This window comes from Phlebotomus papatasi, chromosome 2, assembly GCF_024763615.1.
Source record: "Phlebotomus papatasi isolate M1 chromosome 2, Ppap_2.1, whole genome shotgun sequence".
Classification (NCBI taxonomy): domain Eukaryota; kingdom Metazoa; phylum Arthropoda; class Insecta; order Diptera; family Psychodidae; genus Phlebotomus; species Phlebotomus papatasi.
Genome location: NC_077223.1, coordinates 58,343,458 through 58,362,793, shown reverse-complemented (window position 1 = coordinate 58,362,793; position 19,336 = coordinate 58,343,458). Strand labels below are relative to the sequence as shown.

At 33.4% G+C, this 19,336-nt stretch overlaps 1 protein-coding gene across 1 annotated transcript; it reads left to right on the top strand.

The window, feature by feature from the left end:
- Positions 1–1,490: 1,490 nt before the first annotated feature.
- LOC129801894 (tyramine beta-hydroxylase) lies at positions 1,491–18,537 on the top strand. The gene is made up of 4 exons (XM_055847329.1): positions 1,491–1,772; positions 7,223–7,581; positions 12,765–13,837; positions 18,141–18,537. Exons 1-4 carry the CDS (start codon positions 1,712–1,714, stop codon positions 18,445–18,447), a joined length of 1,800 nt encoding a protein of 599 aa, XP_055703304.1. The 5' UTR covers positions 1,491–1,711; the 3' UTR covers positions 18,448–18,537.
- The last annotated feature ends 799 nt before the right edge of the window (positions 18,538–19,336 follow it).

Here is a 19,336-nt window from a genome sequence, read left to right as displayed (position 1 = left end):
AAGGTTCCAAGCAACACTCCTCAAAAACAAGTAAAAAAAAATGTATTAAAAGTATTTTTTTTCATTTTTCAGACTTTTTTCAGACCACATTTCAGACTTAAAACTATGGCGCTTGCATGCAACTATGCTGAAATTTGGTACAGTTGCCCTGGAGACAAGGGCAATTTTGATCATAAGCGTAAGGTTTTCAATAAGAAATTTCAAAATTTCAAGATTAATTGGCATTAAATGTTATTCACGGATAAATTGAGGGCCTATCTAAGAATAGTTTTAATTTTCATCAAGAAGCTGTATGAGTAAAACCTGATGCATTTTCCGTTACAAGCTCTTTAACATGTTGGGAACTTGGTCCCTAACACTCCTAACATTTTCAGGTTCATTTTTATTCAAAAATAGGAGAAAAGGCCCAATTTCAAAGCTGCCTCACTTCCCCCTATGGCTATTTTTCCCACGGTATTTAAGAACTAATAAATATTGCATACACCATAAATGCAAAATGAATGGATGAACTTACACTTACAGGTATGCCCGCATATTATAATTAAGATGTTTTACAGGCACCTTGGAAAACTTGGAACCTAGAATTCGTGCAAGTTTAATTGCGAGTTGAATTTAGGTTTTATCCATTGCGATCGTCGAGAACAGTTTGCTGGAAGCAATTCTATGCTCCCAAACTTAAACTCAGTCACAATCAAATTTGCAAACATTTCAAATTTTAGGGGAAAGTAGGGCTACATTGATATATGATTTTTTCGTCTATTTGTAAATGAGGCAGATCCTTACAATTATTTTATTTAGATCCACAATTGTTTTGTCTATCCAAATTGCGTTAAAACCCAGTTTCATTAGAATAATATGCGAAAAATCGTATAACAATGGGACCCTACAGCTCAAAGTAGCCTCATCTCCTCCTAAACACATGTTGGTTGTCTGAAGAGAAAAAAATATTATATTTATACACTTATCTGAGCTATTCACTGCTTTTTAGATCTTAATTAAATATTTTCTTCAAAACTTTTACATTTAAAGTCACTAAAAAACAATTTTATTATAAAGGACTCATGAATTCCAACATTTCTCCAAAAAAAAACTTATTAAGAGACTTCAGTGATGAATGCAAATCACAGGAAAGTCTGCAAAAAATGTCTTACTGTTGGAATTTCAATTTTCCCCATGGAAAATATCCTTGAAAAAAAATTCCATCTGTGTTCAATTTCATAGACCTGAGTTTTCCACATGATGGTTTTTAAGGACCAATATCCCGGTGTCTCGGTCTCGAGGATAGTGCATTCCAAAGAAAAAAAAACTTCTTTTACATCAAAAGATATATATAATATGAATTAAATTGGAAGAAGGAACTTTTCCCTATAGTTTTATTCATCTTTCTCGCATTTCCCACCTTTTCACAAAAGAGCGCACAAGAGGGAAAAGCCAACGAGAGTGCTCAGCCCGTTTTCCTCTTATAAATACCTTCGGGCACATCATCCACCAGCGTATTCGCAAACGGTCATCTGAAACGCGCACACGGTATTTTCCCGCTCAGAACAACATTTCGTGAAAAGCTTCTCTCCTGTGTGTTGGTTTATTTCCTAAATATACAAGTGAAATGTGAAAGGTGTTTTCCAGTTCAATTTTCACCCCACTTTTTGGGTTTCTGTTTATCTACAAAACAAAAATTGCGAGGGAAAAAAATTAAAAAATCGTCACAAATATGAAAACATTGCTGATTCTTGCAACTTTTTTCGCAACATTCACCTTTCTTCGGTCTTCTAGTAAGTTCAAACCTAGGAAAATTCTGTGGTACCTCCCAATATACAAAACAACTTATCATTAATTCAATGGTGACTCTCCTCACGTTTCTAGGGCTGTTAAATGTATCCCCTCATTGTATCATAAAAGAGTTAAAGTTCAGAATTTTAAACTGAGGAGAGAGGTCAAAAAGGCAAAACTGGTGCTTTTATTGCAAAACGAGATCAGTATCTCAATTTCCGAAATCATGATTTATTATATTACAATTTTTTCTTATTAAAAGAAAAACCATATAAAATTTACATCTTTATCGAAATCCAATAGTCTTCCACACCACACAGAACGGGAACATCAGTGAAATTGCCCAATTAAGGATATAAAGTGCTTTTCCTCTCACGGCCAAAATACTCCAATTTGAAAGATGAGCCTTACAAAATCCTTTCACGAAGGGCAATTCTTCCCGAAAATTACACGTTCCGCAACCGTGTCTTTGATGATTTAATTAAATTAGGGTTTTGCTCTTCTGGCACATTCTTGGTGTCTTTTTACCGTCTTTTGAAGCACACAAGCTTGTGATTTGCTTTTAGATAGTTAAATTAGAGAAATTCGTGGCAAATTGCATACTATTTTATACCTGCTAAGTTCATAAGTAATTGTCAAGTAAAAAGTTCTCCGGCAGCTTTATAATGTGCACCGCACGGTTTACAATACATTTATACAGTCGAGTACATATTTATAGAGCCAGTCAGAGAATTGTGCTTTAAATCTCAAATTTAGATTGGAAAAAAATAATTTAAACTATCCAGCAGTAATTTTATATTTGGATTTTAATGCTATTTTATTTGTCCACAAAATTTTCACACCCGTATTTCTCTCATGTCAGTGTAGCGTACATGTATCATCAAAAGGTTGTAGTTTCAGTAATAGTGAATAAAATGCAAACAAAGATATTTTACCAAAAAACGACTCCGTGAAAATGTTAACTGAAAGTCATAATTTCAAAAGAGATTTTAATCTAATCTAAATTTATTTGGCTAGCATAATGCATTTCGATTTTGTTATTTTTTATTGAAATACTATTTAGCACTTTATTCCTCGAAACGCGTGATCTATGTTCTCAAATGACATATAATGGTCATTCGAAGGCTTTATTAGAAAAGTATTTAAATAAAAATCATACAGAGAACTTAGGATTTGTTGAGTTTAATCCTTTACGATAATGCACTTTATTCAATTCAAATTCCATAGTCTTGTAGAAAGAAAATGATTTTTAGCGTTTTTATACTTTGATCCTACTGTTCCGATTTATTTAACTATATGTGTTATAACTTTTTTGCATTCAGAGAATATCATTAGCTATAGATTCCGACTAGTATGAATATTTGCGTTAGATATCAGTAAGACCCCGGCGGCTTTAAATTAAGGGAATATCAAACTCGAAGTGTTTTTGATACTTTACGAAGTATTAGAAGATGGCAGCATATATTTTTAAAGCTATTTGAAGCAGTAAAAATTGTAAGATTTCTGCAGTTTTAAACGAGAAAAATAAGAAAAAACCCTGGATCATTTAAGAAACACAAAAAAGTCAAAATGTAGGTAATTATGAAGATTTCCACTACAGTCAACAATGGTAAAAATAAAAGGATCAAATTGATCTAAATTTGATCCTTTTGCAAAAGATGGATCAAATTTCAAACGTTGAATGCTTATTTATCATAATAGAACATGTTAATTTGATCCATCCTTTGTAAACGGATCAAATTTCGATCAATTTGATCCTTTTATTTTTACCAGTGAATGCCCTCAAATTCGAACATATAATTAAGAGTATAAATGACGTCAATCTTCAAATTCAAACGTCATTTCCAAAAATAAATTCAGGAACTCCTACTACATAATATACTTAACTTAATATACTTTAAACATATTTAGAGATTATAGTGTATTTTTTCATCTGTATTGTTCTTCAGTTGTTTTTTTTTTAGCTTTTTGAGATTAAACCGCACGTTTCGCCACAGATCCTAGAGGTTCTCCTTTCTATAAATAGAGTTTATAGAAAGCCAAATTATCAGTAATATCAAGAAAACAGCAAAAAAAGAAAGGTTTCTTTAACCCTCTAACGGGTAAGACCGCCTCCAGGCGGTCTTCACAAAAATCACATTTACAGCGACAATAAAGGTTTTATTTATTTAAAAGTGCTATAGTGTCCTCGGTAATAGTCTTATAAACATCTCTTGAAAGTTTGAACTCATTTTGACTCTTCGTTTACTTGCTATTCCCTAATATTTGTGCAAAAAAACTGATTTCCAATTTCCATACCGATTTAAAGTTATCTGACTAAAATAAATTTATTTTTTACTGAAAGATATGTCATTCTACTTTGTATATTTTATTTAAAAAAAATTGAAAAAACTAAAAATGTGAATTTTAAAAGCAAAAAGAGTTTCAAATTTTCTTTTATATTTTCTCGCCTAGCGCCTAAACTAAAAAAGATAATGAAGAATGGATGATTTTTTCGACTTTATTGGATCATAATCCTAGAAAACATTGTTTTAGAACTTTTTTTCGCATATTAAAGAAAACACCGTTAGAGGGTTAACACATCGAATTTGAGGAAATTCATTATATTTGGCTGAGCTAGATTTTCGTTGGAGCTCAAACATCGGGACTTTAATTACATCTTATGCGAGTATTATTCTATCAAGCGCAAAAGAGATAGGGTAAAGTGGGATAAGTTGGACAGTGGTACAAGTTGGACAATGGTACAATTTGGACAGGGCTTTTTGTCTTGATAAATTTATTACTTCATTTTTATTTGTATATTTTTAATGCTTTAATTTTATAATTTGGTTCCTTGTGTTTTAAAACAAATTTTGTACTGTATTTATCAAGAAAAAAGCCATGTCCAACTTGTACGGGCGAATTGTCCAACTTGTAAAACTAATTCCAAATTATACACTTTACCCTAATATTGTTACGACTCCGTTCAGCTAAAGAGCCGAAAATAAGGAGAAGAGATTACTCCGAATCTTGTCAGACTATTTCCTTGCTGTGATGAGAATATTTCTGTGAATTTCGGGGAATTCATTCTCTAATCGTACTGACTCTCGGCTGTTTTCTCAGCCTCTAGTAACTTATCTTTCGAGCCACCAGACTTAAGGCAGTAATGACCCCTTGTGTATTCTACCGCAGGGGTGCTTCAAAGAAAGTTTTAAATTAATATCAGAAAAAAATTCCGGAACTCGCAGTTCGGCAAATAAATGCCTCTAGGTCTAGAACTCTAGAGAATAAATTCTTCAATACGAATTACGAATAGGATGCTAAAACACGCGATTATTCCGTGGTTACTGATATATTTCAAACTACAGCGTATCTATCGGTTTTATGAACTGCCATCGAATTGTTGGTCATTTAAAGATGAACAACCTTTTCTTTCTCTTAAATAATTAAATCGATTTTGTAGATTTAAATTCTGTAGACTTAAGTTTTGCAGTCATTTTCTAAAAGCTGCTTTTAGCGAGAAATATGTTTTTGGCTGGTATAAGACAGGAAAGGCGAATTATAGACTGGCATGAATATTTTTCACTCAAGTGAAATTTTTTGTCACTTTTTACCCCGGGTCATATTTTTAATAAAGGAATTTCTAGACAAGCCTCACAAAAGGTGAGAACAGATTCGGTTTCAGTGGATCCAAATTATTCTGGTGCAAGACTCTCGCTAATACGTTCTTAAGATTCAGCTACTTTTGAATTCGGATAGCCGTGAAATTAGAATAAAAAGTTTGTTTACTTTTCAAATTTTCTTATGATTAAATTAAGCAAATATGCCCAAATTAACTATGGTCTTTCTTAGTTTTTTTTGTTATTTTCCATATTTGAGTGTTTTTCACGAAATTTAGGATAAATGAGTATGTAAATTCGTTATGAGTATGTAGATTGAGCAAGACTTCGTTGAATTTCAAAGCATTTCATGTCCGAATTTCTCTGTAATTCTGATGACATATTCGATCCCAAAATACCAGAATTTAAGAGAGACTACTGTACAACACTAACTAATTTAATTTTAGAAAATAAAGTGGTTAAACTTGAAGTTTGAAAAATATAAAAAGAAGAATTCTGAAAATTTCAATGGTTCTCATTTTTCATATTCCACTCGAATCCATTTAAAATCTGTAAGTTTAATGAGACTAATGAAGGCAATTCGTGATAAAATTTTAAAGCCTTGGTTTTCTTTTTGTCTTGGAAGATATCAATTTAATTTTTGAATTTCTACATTTTGCAGTGGGTTTCCGTATTAATGAACACCGTCTGTACTAAGGTAAAGTGTCCTCAAGTCGACCGATTCCTCAATTCGACCGGTAGAGTTATTTATTCAATTTATTTATATTTGCACTAATATTTGGCGTATGATCTAACATTAATAGGTCAATTTTTCCATAAATAAATACGAATCAGTGACAATTTTATAGAAATGCACCATTAAAACATTCAAATATTGACCACCGGTCGACTCGAGGGCACTTTATCTTATTTAGTTTCAATACGAAAAAAATACATCCTTCAATTTTTTAATTCTAAATTTTATAAGTTTGTAAAATCTTACACATTTCGTCATCTATTTTCTCAACATTGATTGTCCCTATAAATATATCTGCGGCTGTTGTAGTCCAACGAGAAAACTTTAAAAGAGCTCTAGTTATTAAATTAGAAAGATTGTTAAATAATTACTCGCTTATCTTCCTACTTCAACTTAGTTTTAATGCTTCAAGGAGTAGTTAAATCTTATTGCACAATTTCCTCAACATTCTCTATCTCAAAATGTGAAACTCAAAAGGAGGAGAATATTAAATCACTTTTGAATTTCGTGATAATATTCAACCTCAAATGATAATTTTCTAGCTTAATATCATAAGACTACGAAAATTTTGCGCCAAATCTCTCCTTGGATCCTTTAATGAGAGACTGAGGTCAAATTAAAGTCCGAAGATTGACACGGAGGCTCAATTAGGGTGCCAATTAAATGTGAAAATTAATTTCAAACGAGAGCAAATCACCCCGAAGCTCAGCCCTAGAACCCCTTCCCCACACTAATTGAATTAAATTTTGAGTGTTGTACAATTTTGGTGTGGAGTTTTGCATGGACAAATTTGTCTTCTCCACACCCAGAATTTACATCAAATCGATTGGATAGATTCATATGCTCTCCCTTCACAAATGAAAATACTTATGATTCCTTGTGGAAATTCTCAAACGGATTCCAATCATTCTATCGTCCTCATTTCTATATCCCACCAAAGCTGATGACGACTTTTCAGCTTTCCATCCGCCCAAGCAACAAAATGGGAACGTGATGGAATTCCCTCAGCATCACTAAATTGTCCCTCGTCGTTGGGTTTCAAATGAAGAGACCCCAAAACACACCCTCCTCAAAACAGAATCGATAAATTTTTGCTTGCTTCATCTATCCTGCACAGAAATCCCAATGACGAAGCTCCATTCGCACCTTCTGGACTCTGACACCATGAAGATGAGCTGGCTGATTGATTGGCATGGCGAAGAAGTCTTCTTCCACGTAAAAAATGCCTTCCGAGGGGATGACAATTGGTTCTATTTGGGTTTCTCCAAACGCGGAGAAATGACCGAGGCAGATTTGTGCATCTTTCAACTCAAAAATACCCTTTTCAATCTCGCAACAGACACCTACATTAGTCAAGATGGGGGAACAATCTTCAAAGATGTTACACAGGACTGTGAACTCCTGAGAATCGATGATAATTCAGTGGCTTTCAAGAGACGTTTCAACACGTGTGACCCCCAGGATCTCAAAATGCACGTGAGTGGACTTTTGCAATTTTTCTTCTCTTTTTTTTGCTCCTCCTTCTTCAATTTCCGATTAAAGTCTCTGGCAATAGATAACCATTAAAAATTTAATTTTATGTAACATGTAATACTATACTCTGTCCAAAGTCCTATATGATACAACAGAAAAAAATCCATTAGGATTCAAATAAAAATTTATTAGAAACAAATAATTTTTTTCAAGCTTAAAATGTCTCAGTCAATTTTCTTTTTTTTTTCAAAGGGAACAATTTCATTGGAGAGTTCAATTGGTGCATTAATTTTGCACAGCGACTTTCAAGAGTCATTAATGTTTAGAATTGCTGTCGTTTTCCATTTAACGCAAAAAGAAAAGAGAATGAGAGACAATGCTGAATTATTGATGGGGAAATTTGATAAAGTTTTCTTCGGAGCTTAGACCTTTTATTGAGTTTTCCGCTCCGCAAATCGTTTATATGAGGTTTACAGGGAAGGATGAATAGGATAAAATGTTTTTCTCCATTGAGATTTTTCCGGTTTACACAAAAAAAATATTATAACCCAGACAATTCTCTTGAGAAAAATAAGATTGTTATATCCATAATATACTTTTTCTTAATGTTAATTTTCAACTTTTTTTTCGCCATGGGCAATATTATTCAAGTTTGTTTGTTATTTAAAAAAAGTAAAATTGCGGTGAAAAAGTTAATGAGAAATTCCTCAATCTTCTTCTCTTACATCATCATTTGTCTCCAGACCAAAATCATTTGTTTACCATGAATATTGTGGCTTTTGCTGAAGATTCAACCCTCATATATAAGAAGGGGGAGTAATTTCCTGTGACAGAGAGGAAATGTTGGCAATCGAGAAACTAATTTTACTGCTTCTGTCCCCATCAATAAATAATTCTTCCTGTCTGTGAGCTTTTTGGCTCTTATTTTATGATGAGAAATTTTCATGAGAGGCTAAATACGATGTTAGTTACGATGGACACAGTCTTCTGCATAAATCATAGACCATGTTTTCATGGAAAATCTCCTTGATGTTACGAAGAAAAAAAATCACAGCAAACTTTTGGATCCATGAGATTTGGAGTTGATTGAGATGGAATGTATTAAGACCTTAGATTCAGCCTTATGTGCGTACAAAAATAATCCGGCGTTCAAGAAATGCCAATCAACTTTATGAAACGTTATTCAATCGAATTTTTCTTTCATCTCCTGGGAAATTATTTGATGTGAAAAATTTTTATGTAACTTCAAATATCCATTTCCACCTCACTTGTCATGATACTTTTTCCCCCTGAGTGGATCAACTCTTTTTATGCTTTCAATGGACTTTTGCTTTGGACTTTGTTGTATTTGGCAAAAAGAAAACTTTCGACAGACTTCTGGACTTTTGACTTCCAGATGTTATTCATAATTCAAATTCTCTTGAATGCGCAAAGAAAGGTAAAATATGAAATTGTTCAGTATTATGTATAGGGTAGATATTCATTGCGGGAGTATTCTATTAAAGTTAAGATGTATAATTGCATTTTCAGTTCAAATACAAGCATATCTTTTAATATAAAGTTATGATAAATTGTTTAGACTTGAATACTGTTTATATTTTATTGAATCAATTCAAAGTGAAAGCAACATAATCTTTGGATTTTGAGTTATTTAGCCATTCAAAAGGATAATATTTTTGTGCTAGAATATCGGTAAAATAAATTTTTGGGAAATAGTCGTCCAATATGGGTATCTGCTTGTATAATGACCTTCACTATGGAAGTGAGATCAAACTATTAGTGACAGAAACTTGGGGTCATCGAGGGCCCCTTTCCTTAAGTCGATCTCCATATGCTTACCTTTACATTACGAAAATACATATGTTTCTTTTTCACTTTAATATATGTTTTGTAGGTTGTGTAGATCGATTTTTCATCTATATACGAAAATGCTCGTGAATTCCTAATAACGATTCTTAAGGTCATAGGTTAAACAAATCTAAAAAGCTTTTGCAATTTATCGGCAAAGGTTAAGGATCATTGGAAAATTTTTTAAACCTCAAAGAACTCAGAATCGAATAATGAACCGATCTTAGATATTTGGTTTTTGCTAAAAAAAAAAATCACTTTCTCAAAAAATCACCTATCTCAAAAATTGCAAAACTTATAAAGAAGATCTCAAATACTAGTTTCCTCTCTAATAAAACTAAAATACAGTGGTAAAGCGTCCTATCCTTTGCGGAATTCTCGAATGACTTAGATGCTATGCCTCAATTGTACTGTTACATCCGTTACATCCTTGCCATTTACCGAATTTAAACGGATTTGAACCGATTCGTAAATAACTCAAAGGATTCTCCAAAACAGTTTAAAAGTTTTATAATTAATTTATTGGACAAAAATTACTTATCGTTTCAAAACTGGTTGGAACTGGTTTAGACTTGATAAAAATTCCAAGACCTTTCAATAGTCCAAACATTATAAAAATTGGTATATAAAATTTGGTTGAGAAATATGCTCTAGACCTAGACAGACCCTACACCCTAGTCGGACAAACGGACAAACAGAGTGACGATATTTCTTAGAAATCGTCTGAAATACGAAGATATGTTGAGAAAAGTCGTCCCGGGAAGTGTAGGGTAGGAATTTTGGGGAGTAAAAATGTCGAGAGAACTCTTTCTCTGTGGAATCCAAGCAAACACAAAAATTCTTAAACTTTAAGGATAATCCACATGCAATTAAATATTTTAATACCATTAAATATTCTGATCACATGACGTGTCCTAATTATCCAGAGTTTTAAAAACCATTTAAACTTAGAACAATGAAATCAATCAAATTTTCTGCTGAAGCCCTTTGGAGAAGGCGTGTTACCTTCGGATGACTCAAGTTTCGGACATATAAATTTTTTCTATATTTTTAAGGAATTCCACCGATTCGACCGATTTGACCCATGAATCTTTCCAGGAAATTTGAGGAATTGGACTAACTATTAACCCTTTAATCCGTTCGCTTTCTGTTAATTTCGGTCATAAACAGTTTGGACACGCGACACGTGTTTGCCGCTATCCACTCCGCTTGATGAGCCTTGATCATATCTTCTAATATAATTGACTTCCTCATTTGTGAGGATAGTCCGACTACTGGTTCAGGTCCAACGAAGTCAACCCCTGCTCCCTCAACTGCAAGGCGGTCTGCTTCTTCGTTGCCTTCAATTCCTTGGTGTCCAGGTACCCAGTATAGATCAAACTAGCTATTAACCCTTTAAGGATTGGAAAACCGGTATCCCATAAACAAAATAATTTTTCCTCACTAAAGTTATTTTTTCTTATGTCTGTACATAATTGTAAAGTAGAAGATTGAAGGAATCTAGAATATTTTTTGCAAGTCTCTAGCTATTTGCTATGTAGTAAATATTTAATCTCAAAAATGGCAAATTTAAAATTCTCAAATTCATAATTGATTTTATTTATTTTTTGTACTTCCAATTTTTTTAAGCAAAACCCTTTTGGCAATAAAAACTACAATACTCATACGTAATGTTTTTCATTAAAACGAAAAATATTATTCATTGGTATTGGACTCTGTTGGGACTTCCCAAGTTTAGATGTAAGACTTATCATTGATTTTCTCAGTTTAATTTTTATTGTTGATTTTCAGCCCGTGAAAAGTGTCTCTCCGTGAAAGGGTTAAAGTAAATTATTGAAATTATTATAATGGGTCAAATTCAAGCGCCTGGCAAGTTGGCCTTTTTATATGGAGCTATTCGAAGCTAATTCCTAAATTGATCTCGGACTCAGCTCACAGTGCTCCAAGGAAAAAAAATTATTTAAACAAAAATTTAGTATATTTAACCCTCCATACGGAAAGGTATCTTATAATAGGGAAAAATTTCTCACTTTTTAAATATTTAGCATAACGATCACGAGTGCAGAAAAATTCCCATACGCATTTGTATGTGATAGTATGAAATTGGCTTCAACTTTGAAGGCCACTCGCCGGGGACTAGGTCAAATTTATTAAAATCATGTTGAAAAAGATATTCGAGAAAAATACATCAATTACGATTATCTAATCGATTTATTAACGATTGAGACTGATATAACTGGATAAGAAATTACAAAATTTTTCCAAAATAATCCAAATTTAACCAAATCAGTTTAAATGAGTTGTTCAAAGCTTGATAGTCGTCTGAAGGTAGCGCGCTATCCCCTACACATTAGAGGCAACTTTTTTAAATGGTTTTATAAAGAAAATTATCCTCATCATTGTAGGCAAACGTCAATTCTTTTTAAAACAATTTTTGACGAAAATTTCTTCAAAAGACGTCAGACGACGCCACAGAGAAAATGATGGAATCAAAATACTTTATATAAATAATTTTATTTAACCCATTCCTTACCATGGTATTATACATCATACGCAAATTGAGTGATTTTTGATGATTTATTTCTGGGCAATTTTTATCCGAATTGCTGTCGGGAATGGATTTTTAGTAACGTTAGTTATTCAATTACTTGGAAAAAATATTCCGACAGAGATAAAAATACATTTTGTTATTATTTTCTTGCTTCGCGGAAGGTCATGCAAAATTTTTGCTCAAAATGGCGGACGGAAAATACGACATCCCGTCGAATTTGTTAAAATTGGCCTCTTTCCTCTTTCCTGATTTGAATTCTAGTTCCCAATTGGTGTTCTTGGATAGTCACTCTATCTAAAGCAATAGAGTTTGTAATGAATTAATGCACAAAATTTAAATTCAGTGACCGTTAAGACGTGTGTCTGACAGAGGTTCCCCGCGCCCCCATAATGGATAAAAATTATTTCTTTTCAAAAAGTTCATCTATATTAATCTGTAGTAAACTAATCCCAAAATATGAACATTCTATCTCAAGTATTTCTGGTACATTGACTGAATGGGTTAATAAGATATATATAATGCGTTTAGAAGAATAATTTTTCAACAGAGAGACTGGGGATTAATTAACCAGAAAATTACATTTTTCTTTGCATAAGTTGTAGTAAAATTATAGTATAGATGATGATGATGAATAATTTTTATTTTTCCCTCTGCTAACTTGTGCTTAGGGAAATAAAATTATAGAATTAAACTGATCAATTTTCCAATGAATATGGAAATTTATGCACATTTCCTAATTTAGCCCCGATTTTACTTTATGGCAATAAATAAGACATACTTTTATCAGGAGGGAACAATGTACATCGCATGGGGACGTGGCCAGGATGATTTTGATCTCACAGAATCTATCGACAAGGATACTCTTCATCCACTGGCAAGTGGGGTAACAATGATTCAGCTTCTACGAGCAGATAAGATAGTTATACCTGAAAAAACGGTGTCAAATGTCGAAATTGTTCTCGATAAAGTAACAATACCCAATCAAGAAACTACATATTGGTGCCTCGTGCAAAAACTCCCAGAATTTCTGTGGCACAAAAAACATCATGTGGTGCAATTTGAACCCATTATTGCTGCCACAAGTCGACCATTTGTCCATCATATGGAGGTTTTTCATTGCGATACTGATCCCAGTGTAGAAGTCCCCACTTACAATGGAGATTGCTTGAATGCTCCGTCAGAAACAAAAGTATGCTCCAAGGTATCTTCTCTGTGGGCAATGGGTGCAAGCACATTCACATATCCTCCAGAAACTGGCCTACCAATTGGCGGAAAAGACTACAATCCCTATATGCGATTAGAAGTTCACTTTAACAATCCAGATCTTGTTAATGGAACAGTCGACAGTTCAGGAATGAGATTAAAGATTGTCTCAAAATTGAGAAAATTCGATGCTGCTGTGATGGAACTTGGATTGGAATATACAGATAAAATGGCAATACCACCTGGACAAGTGGGATTCCCTTTAAGTGGTTACTGCATCTCTGAATGCACAAAACTTGCTCTCCCACCTGAAGGAATTACAATTTTTGGTTCTCAGCTTCACACTCATCTGAGAGGAGTTCGTGTTATTACCAGGCATTTTCGAGGACTCAGAGAATTGAATGAAATTAATCGGGATGATTTCTACTCGCATCACTTTCAGGAGATTCGACAACTACGAAAGAAACCTGTTGTTAAACCAGGAGATGCTTTAGTAACAACTTGTTACTACAACACTCTTGAGTACAGAAACACAACTTTAGGCGGATTTTCAATCAGTGATGAGATGTGTGTTAACTACATCCACTACTATCCTGCCACTAAGCTAGAAGTCTGCAAAAGTGCGGTATCTGAGAGGACACTATCAGACTATTTCAGGTGAGCGAAATAAAGTATTTCCAAAAAATTCATATTTTTACTCATAAAAATTAGGGGTAGTAGGGCACCTTTCAAAGTGGGGCACCTTTGAAATTGGGATTTTTCACCTATAATTATGATTTCCGAGCGAAGAAATCAAAATGTTAAGAAATAAAGAAGACGTGTTGCTTCTTTCGATGTCCACTTTATTCTCTTTTTCTTTCTTTTGATACATGATATTTATATGATTGCTCTCCCTTCGATCTTCTTTGTCTTTTTTCAGATAATCTATTTTTAGAATTTTATGATCTTATGACGATTTGAATTTCGCAAGAAGTACATTCCTATTCAAGGTAATATAAACATTGTGGTTTTTTGTCAATTAAACATCAAAGAGTGATCTATATAAGTCGAAACTGTGAAAGATAAATATTCTCAGAAAAATGAATTCTCAGAAAAAATAATATAAACATTTTCACATTCTTATGTCGCGTCGATTCAAAAATGAGGACACTTAATATATGATTTATGATCGTGAGATCTAACTCTATGTTTAAGTAGAACTGAGCCATATCATAATGTAATTTAGCTTTTCAATCTATTTGTGCAGCTAAATTATATTACGATAAGACTCAATTTTGTTTAAAAATAGGTTAAAAAACTCCCAATTTCAAAGGTGCTCCACTTTCAAAAGTGCCCCACTTCCCCTTAAATGAATTAAGTGGTTGTTCGGGTTGGTCAGTAATGCAAGTGATCTGAATTTTATTTTCCTGTGAATGGTAAATTAAAGAACGGTATGAGGAGGTATCAGTAAGGGATACCTCCAGACAGGGGCATGACATTTCCTATGTTTCCCATTTCCCATATGTTTCTATCGCGCCGAAAAAACTTTTGGGTTTATTAGATGTTTTCTGTCAGTGTAAAATGAATTAGCAAAAAATATAAATTAAAAAAAAAGCCAATTTAATATTGAATAGGCAACCGAAAACCCCAAATCGGCAAACTACGTAGTTTTGGAGATATCTCGCGTAATGTGTACGAAAACATGGAAACATTTACGCTAAAATCGGTCGCATTCTTCAGAGCTAATGTCACCCTCCTGCCTCCAGAATGCTTTCAAGTTTCGCACACACTCTGGCTTCAAACACTTCATTTTTTCCCATATTCCTTTAATAAAATTTAACATATCTATGGCAATATATTTTATTCAAATCTTAAGTCACACTTCCTGAAAAAATAGGTCAGATTCATTGAAGCAATATGGAAAAATATGAAGAAGTGTTCCAATTCGAGTGTGTACGAATCCTAAAAACCTTCCCCTAGGTCTTTTCCGAACCTGACCTTCCCTGACCTTTCCGAATGTCATATATCAAATCCAATTAATGGAAAGTTTCAATGGTTTCAGCATTAGTAGGGGGAAATGGGGGACTCTTGACATGGGGTACTTTTGAAATTGCGCTTTTATCTCCTGAAAGAAATTAAGGCTTATCATGATACAATTTAGACAATCAAGTTCTATTTAAAAATAGTAAAGAAAAAGCTCGATTTCAAAAGTACCTCAATTCAAAGGTGCCCCACTTCCCCTAAGAATTTTGTTTCAAAGACAAGAAACCAGATTGTACAGTAGACTAAATACTAAAAGCTAAATATATATATGAGAAATAAACTGAGATTGTAAAGAATCTCAGCTAAAAGAAAATACAAAAATTGGTAGGCCATTAACATGTAGGGGGAAGTGGGGCACCTTTGAATTGGGGCAGCTTTGAAATTCGACTTCTTTCTCCTAGTTATTTTAAATTAAATTAAACCTTACCATGATATAATATAGCTTTACAAACTAATTACCTACAGTAGACTCTTCGATATCCGGCTGACTGGGGGACAAAATGACATTTAGGTTTTTTGAATGATCAACGGTTTTTCTATTTTGTGCAGTGTGAATTTATTTTCTGTCTGACAAAGAAAAAGAGAATTTTCTTCATGGTGTGCTTATGTTTCATTTTTTATCACAATTATGTATTAAAAACTTCGATACAATGTTAATAATACTTTAATTCACTCTGGACAAACTTCATGTTTAGTGAAAATAATTTTGAATATATCAACCGCCAGTGTTTGGCAGCTGTCACCCGGATATCGAAGTGCTGGATATCGAAGAGTCTACTGTACTTATTAGGTGGCTGGAACGTTCCTTTAAGCGACCGGGTCTCTCGCACTAACCTCCTCCGGTACCGGCGTCTCTTTGTCTGATCGGAGGCTCCATGCGAGTTTTCGAAACAATCTTGCTTTTACGGGGAGGAGTTGTTAGCCCCTCACCAAACCCTCTCTGGAAGAACCAGATCCCTTGTTCGTTAGCCTCAGGTTCGGACTTCCCAATGGGGTTGATTACCCGATCTTCTATGACTCACCTGAGTGTACTGAGGCCTACCAGGCACCCAGCCCGAGAATTATAATAATCATTTATGAAGACAGGAAAAAAAAAATTGTACTCTGTAAAGGCCTCTACACACTAGGAGCAATTTCTTAAAAAATGCCTTTTTAAAGAAAATTTCCCCTATACGTTTAGACAGAAACGTCAGAATTTTTTTAAAAAGGCAATTTTTGACGAAAATTGCTTCTAATGTGTAGACACCATAACTATGTACACGTAGAGTGCAGGCTAATTTTAGCTTTTGCAACAAAAATATGAATAAGCTTTTATGTTCACGATTAATAAAGCATATATTTCATTTCAAATGATATCTACACAAGAAACGATGCGGTATCCTATCTGAATTAATAATTAATATTTTGATGATATAAGACCAAATTGAAAGTCAGGTTTTGTTTTGAAAATGCTTTCATTAAGATTAAACTTTTAGGAGAAAGATGGGAATAGGATATAAAACAAATACAGCAATAAAAAGTTCAATACAATTTCAATAAAATAAATTAATGCGATGAAAATCAAACGTTAGCCTATACTCAGCCAGCTGACGCTCTCTTAGCAAAATATATTCACAAAACCACAGAATAATTGTTCAAAGCCAAGAATCCATATTTTAATTTTAACAAGAATAAGAAATGAAAATTATCTAAAAAATATATAAATTCGAAATAAAATTTCAAGCACCATATCACATAAAAGCACCCTGAATAACCTTTATGATTATTCTTTCCCTGATTTTTGGAAGATGCTAACAACACAAAGAGAAAATTTTATCCTCGAATCACCCACAATAAATATTCTCGTGACATTTTTATTGAAAATATTGTTGGAAAATTTATCACTAAATGATGGTTATCTCATGCGTCAAAACTTTACTGTATAAGCTTAAACCTTCTGGCCATATCCATTTGGCAGAGGAATCATGTGATATGAATATGATAATCATAACGTTTTATTGCCAAACATTTGAACAATCCCTAAAAGTCCCAACATTCCTCATAGATTTTGTTCTCTATAACAATGAGATATCATAAAATTTCAGCCCCTTCTTATATATACATACAAAATGTCTCATCCAGACTTTTTGTGTATATATAATTCCAGACAACAAAAAATTATAAGATTAAATTTCATGATGAAGATTCAAAACCAATCTCATGCTAATTTACCCACCAAGACATGTTTTTCCTTCTCATCCACGTGCTTTAAACTTCCAACAAAGAAAAAAAGAGTTATTGCGGAAGTAGCAGGTTTTCAAGAGATGTGAGTGGATGAGGCGGAGAATGAAAAATGAGTTTTTTAGTGTTGTGTATGCCAAAAGTTCAGCCACATTGAGTTATATTGTCAGAAAATTATTTCATGCAATTTTTGCTCACAATAATCCCAGAAATGAAGAAATGTCTAAAAAGTTTTTTTCTGAACATTATGTAGCCAAAAATGTGCGTTAAACTCCCATCTCACAGGAAATTCTGTTGTGTTCTTCATGAAAATAATGTGAATTAGCTGGAGGCTATGGAAAATATCCGCTCTTAAAAAATAAACACCCAGAAAATGGAAGTTTTTCTCAACTTTTTCTTTTCTTTTCCCTCAATCCTCAGCATACTCTTGTTCTTGGTCTCTCTCAGGGTATGGCTGTTTCCTCTCAAAGGGAAGCAAAGATAAACGAGAAATTTGTTGGTGTGGTATATATTAGAAAATTTTCCCGGAATTTTCACCTCAAACATTCCATAAAAACACCAAAATTATCATTATAGCATTTTCATGGTTAAAAAGTTGATCCTTTCCTCAGTGAAAATTTTAATCACATATTCATTTGCATACATATTAATTTGCTCCTTGATGAAAATCGATAACTTTTGACCAAAAAGCTGACATACACAACAACTTTTCCAACAGGTACATGAGGAAGCGTGAACATCAGAAAACTGATGTTAAGGGTGCTCGTTCAGATAACTATCGAGCTATCCAATGGACAAAGCCTCGAGTTGATATTCTGTACACGATGTACGTGAGGGAACCCTTGAGTATGCAATGCAATCAATCGGATGGACACCGTTTCGATGGATTTGACTGGGAGGATGCTCCTATAACTGCTGTCCCCTTTGAAATACCATACGTTCGAGATGGCTGTTCTTTCCGCGATTTCTGGACAAAACCCCTCGTTGAAGGAATGTGCGATCTACTTGGAGAATGTATCTACTGAGAACCAACCTACAGAACCAATAAGTACACATAAATTCTCTCAAATGTTGATATTTTTAGCCAATAAATGCGATACTGAGATACATTACATTATTAGAGTTGATTTATTCATGAGAGCTCCGAGGAAAATGATTAATTGGTAATTAAAGCGACCCAATTATTTCATAGAATTCTGAGGCGACTGAAAACCATATAAGGGTGTTTATGGTGAAATTAAGCAACATGTCTTTGATGTAAGGATTTATCACGACGACCGACGTTTAATTCGATGAACTTGGTTACTGTATAAAAGTTTTTAATGTTTCACAATAAATCTCTGCAAAATTAATTTGTACAAGATGAAAATATACTAAAGATAAAATTCCTTGAAGAGAGTTTGGTTACCAAGTTCATATAGAGAGTTATTTAGCAGAAAGCATGTTGATATTTTTTTCAATATAATTTTCGTATTTCATGAGTTTGGAGTATAACGTTCACTGAAACCGTAAAAAAGCTGCAAGTGAAAATCTAGAAAATTGTTCAAAGCACTCAAAGGAACCTGAAAATGACAATAGGTATTTTTCCGGTTCTTTTCACCAACGCTGTTCTTTTAGCAAGTCATTCAAATGCGCGGTTAGTTATAGCTTCTCTTTGAAAGAAAAATATTAAAATAAATTCAACGTTTGTAATTTCATAACCGCGTATAAGCAAAAGCTGAGGAATAAAAAAAAAAGTGCAGTGACGACTAAAAATTAATTACATTTTTGAGAATACACACTGCTAAGACCCAAATAGACACAGGTTGATCCTCGAGAATATTTAGCCCATATAAAATTTGGCGGTAAAGAATTAGGTAAGGTAAATTTATGCATGATTCTAAACTTTCAGCATGTGTAATAGTTTGCACCGAT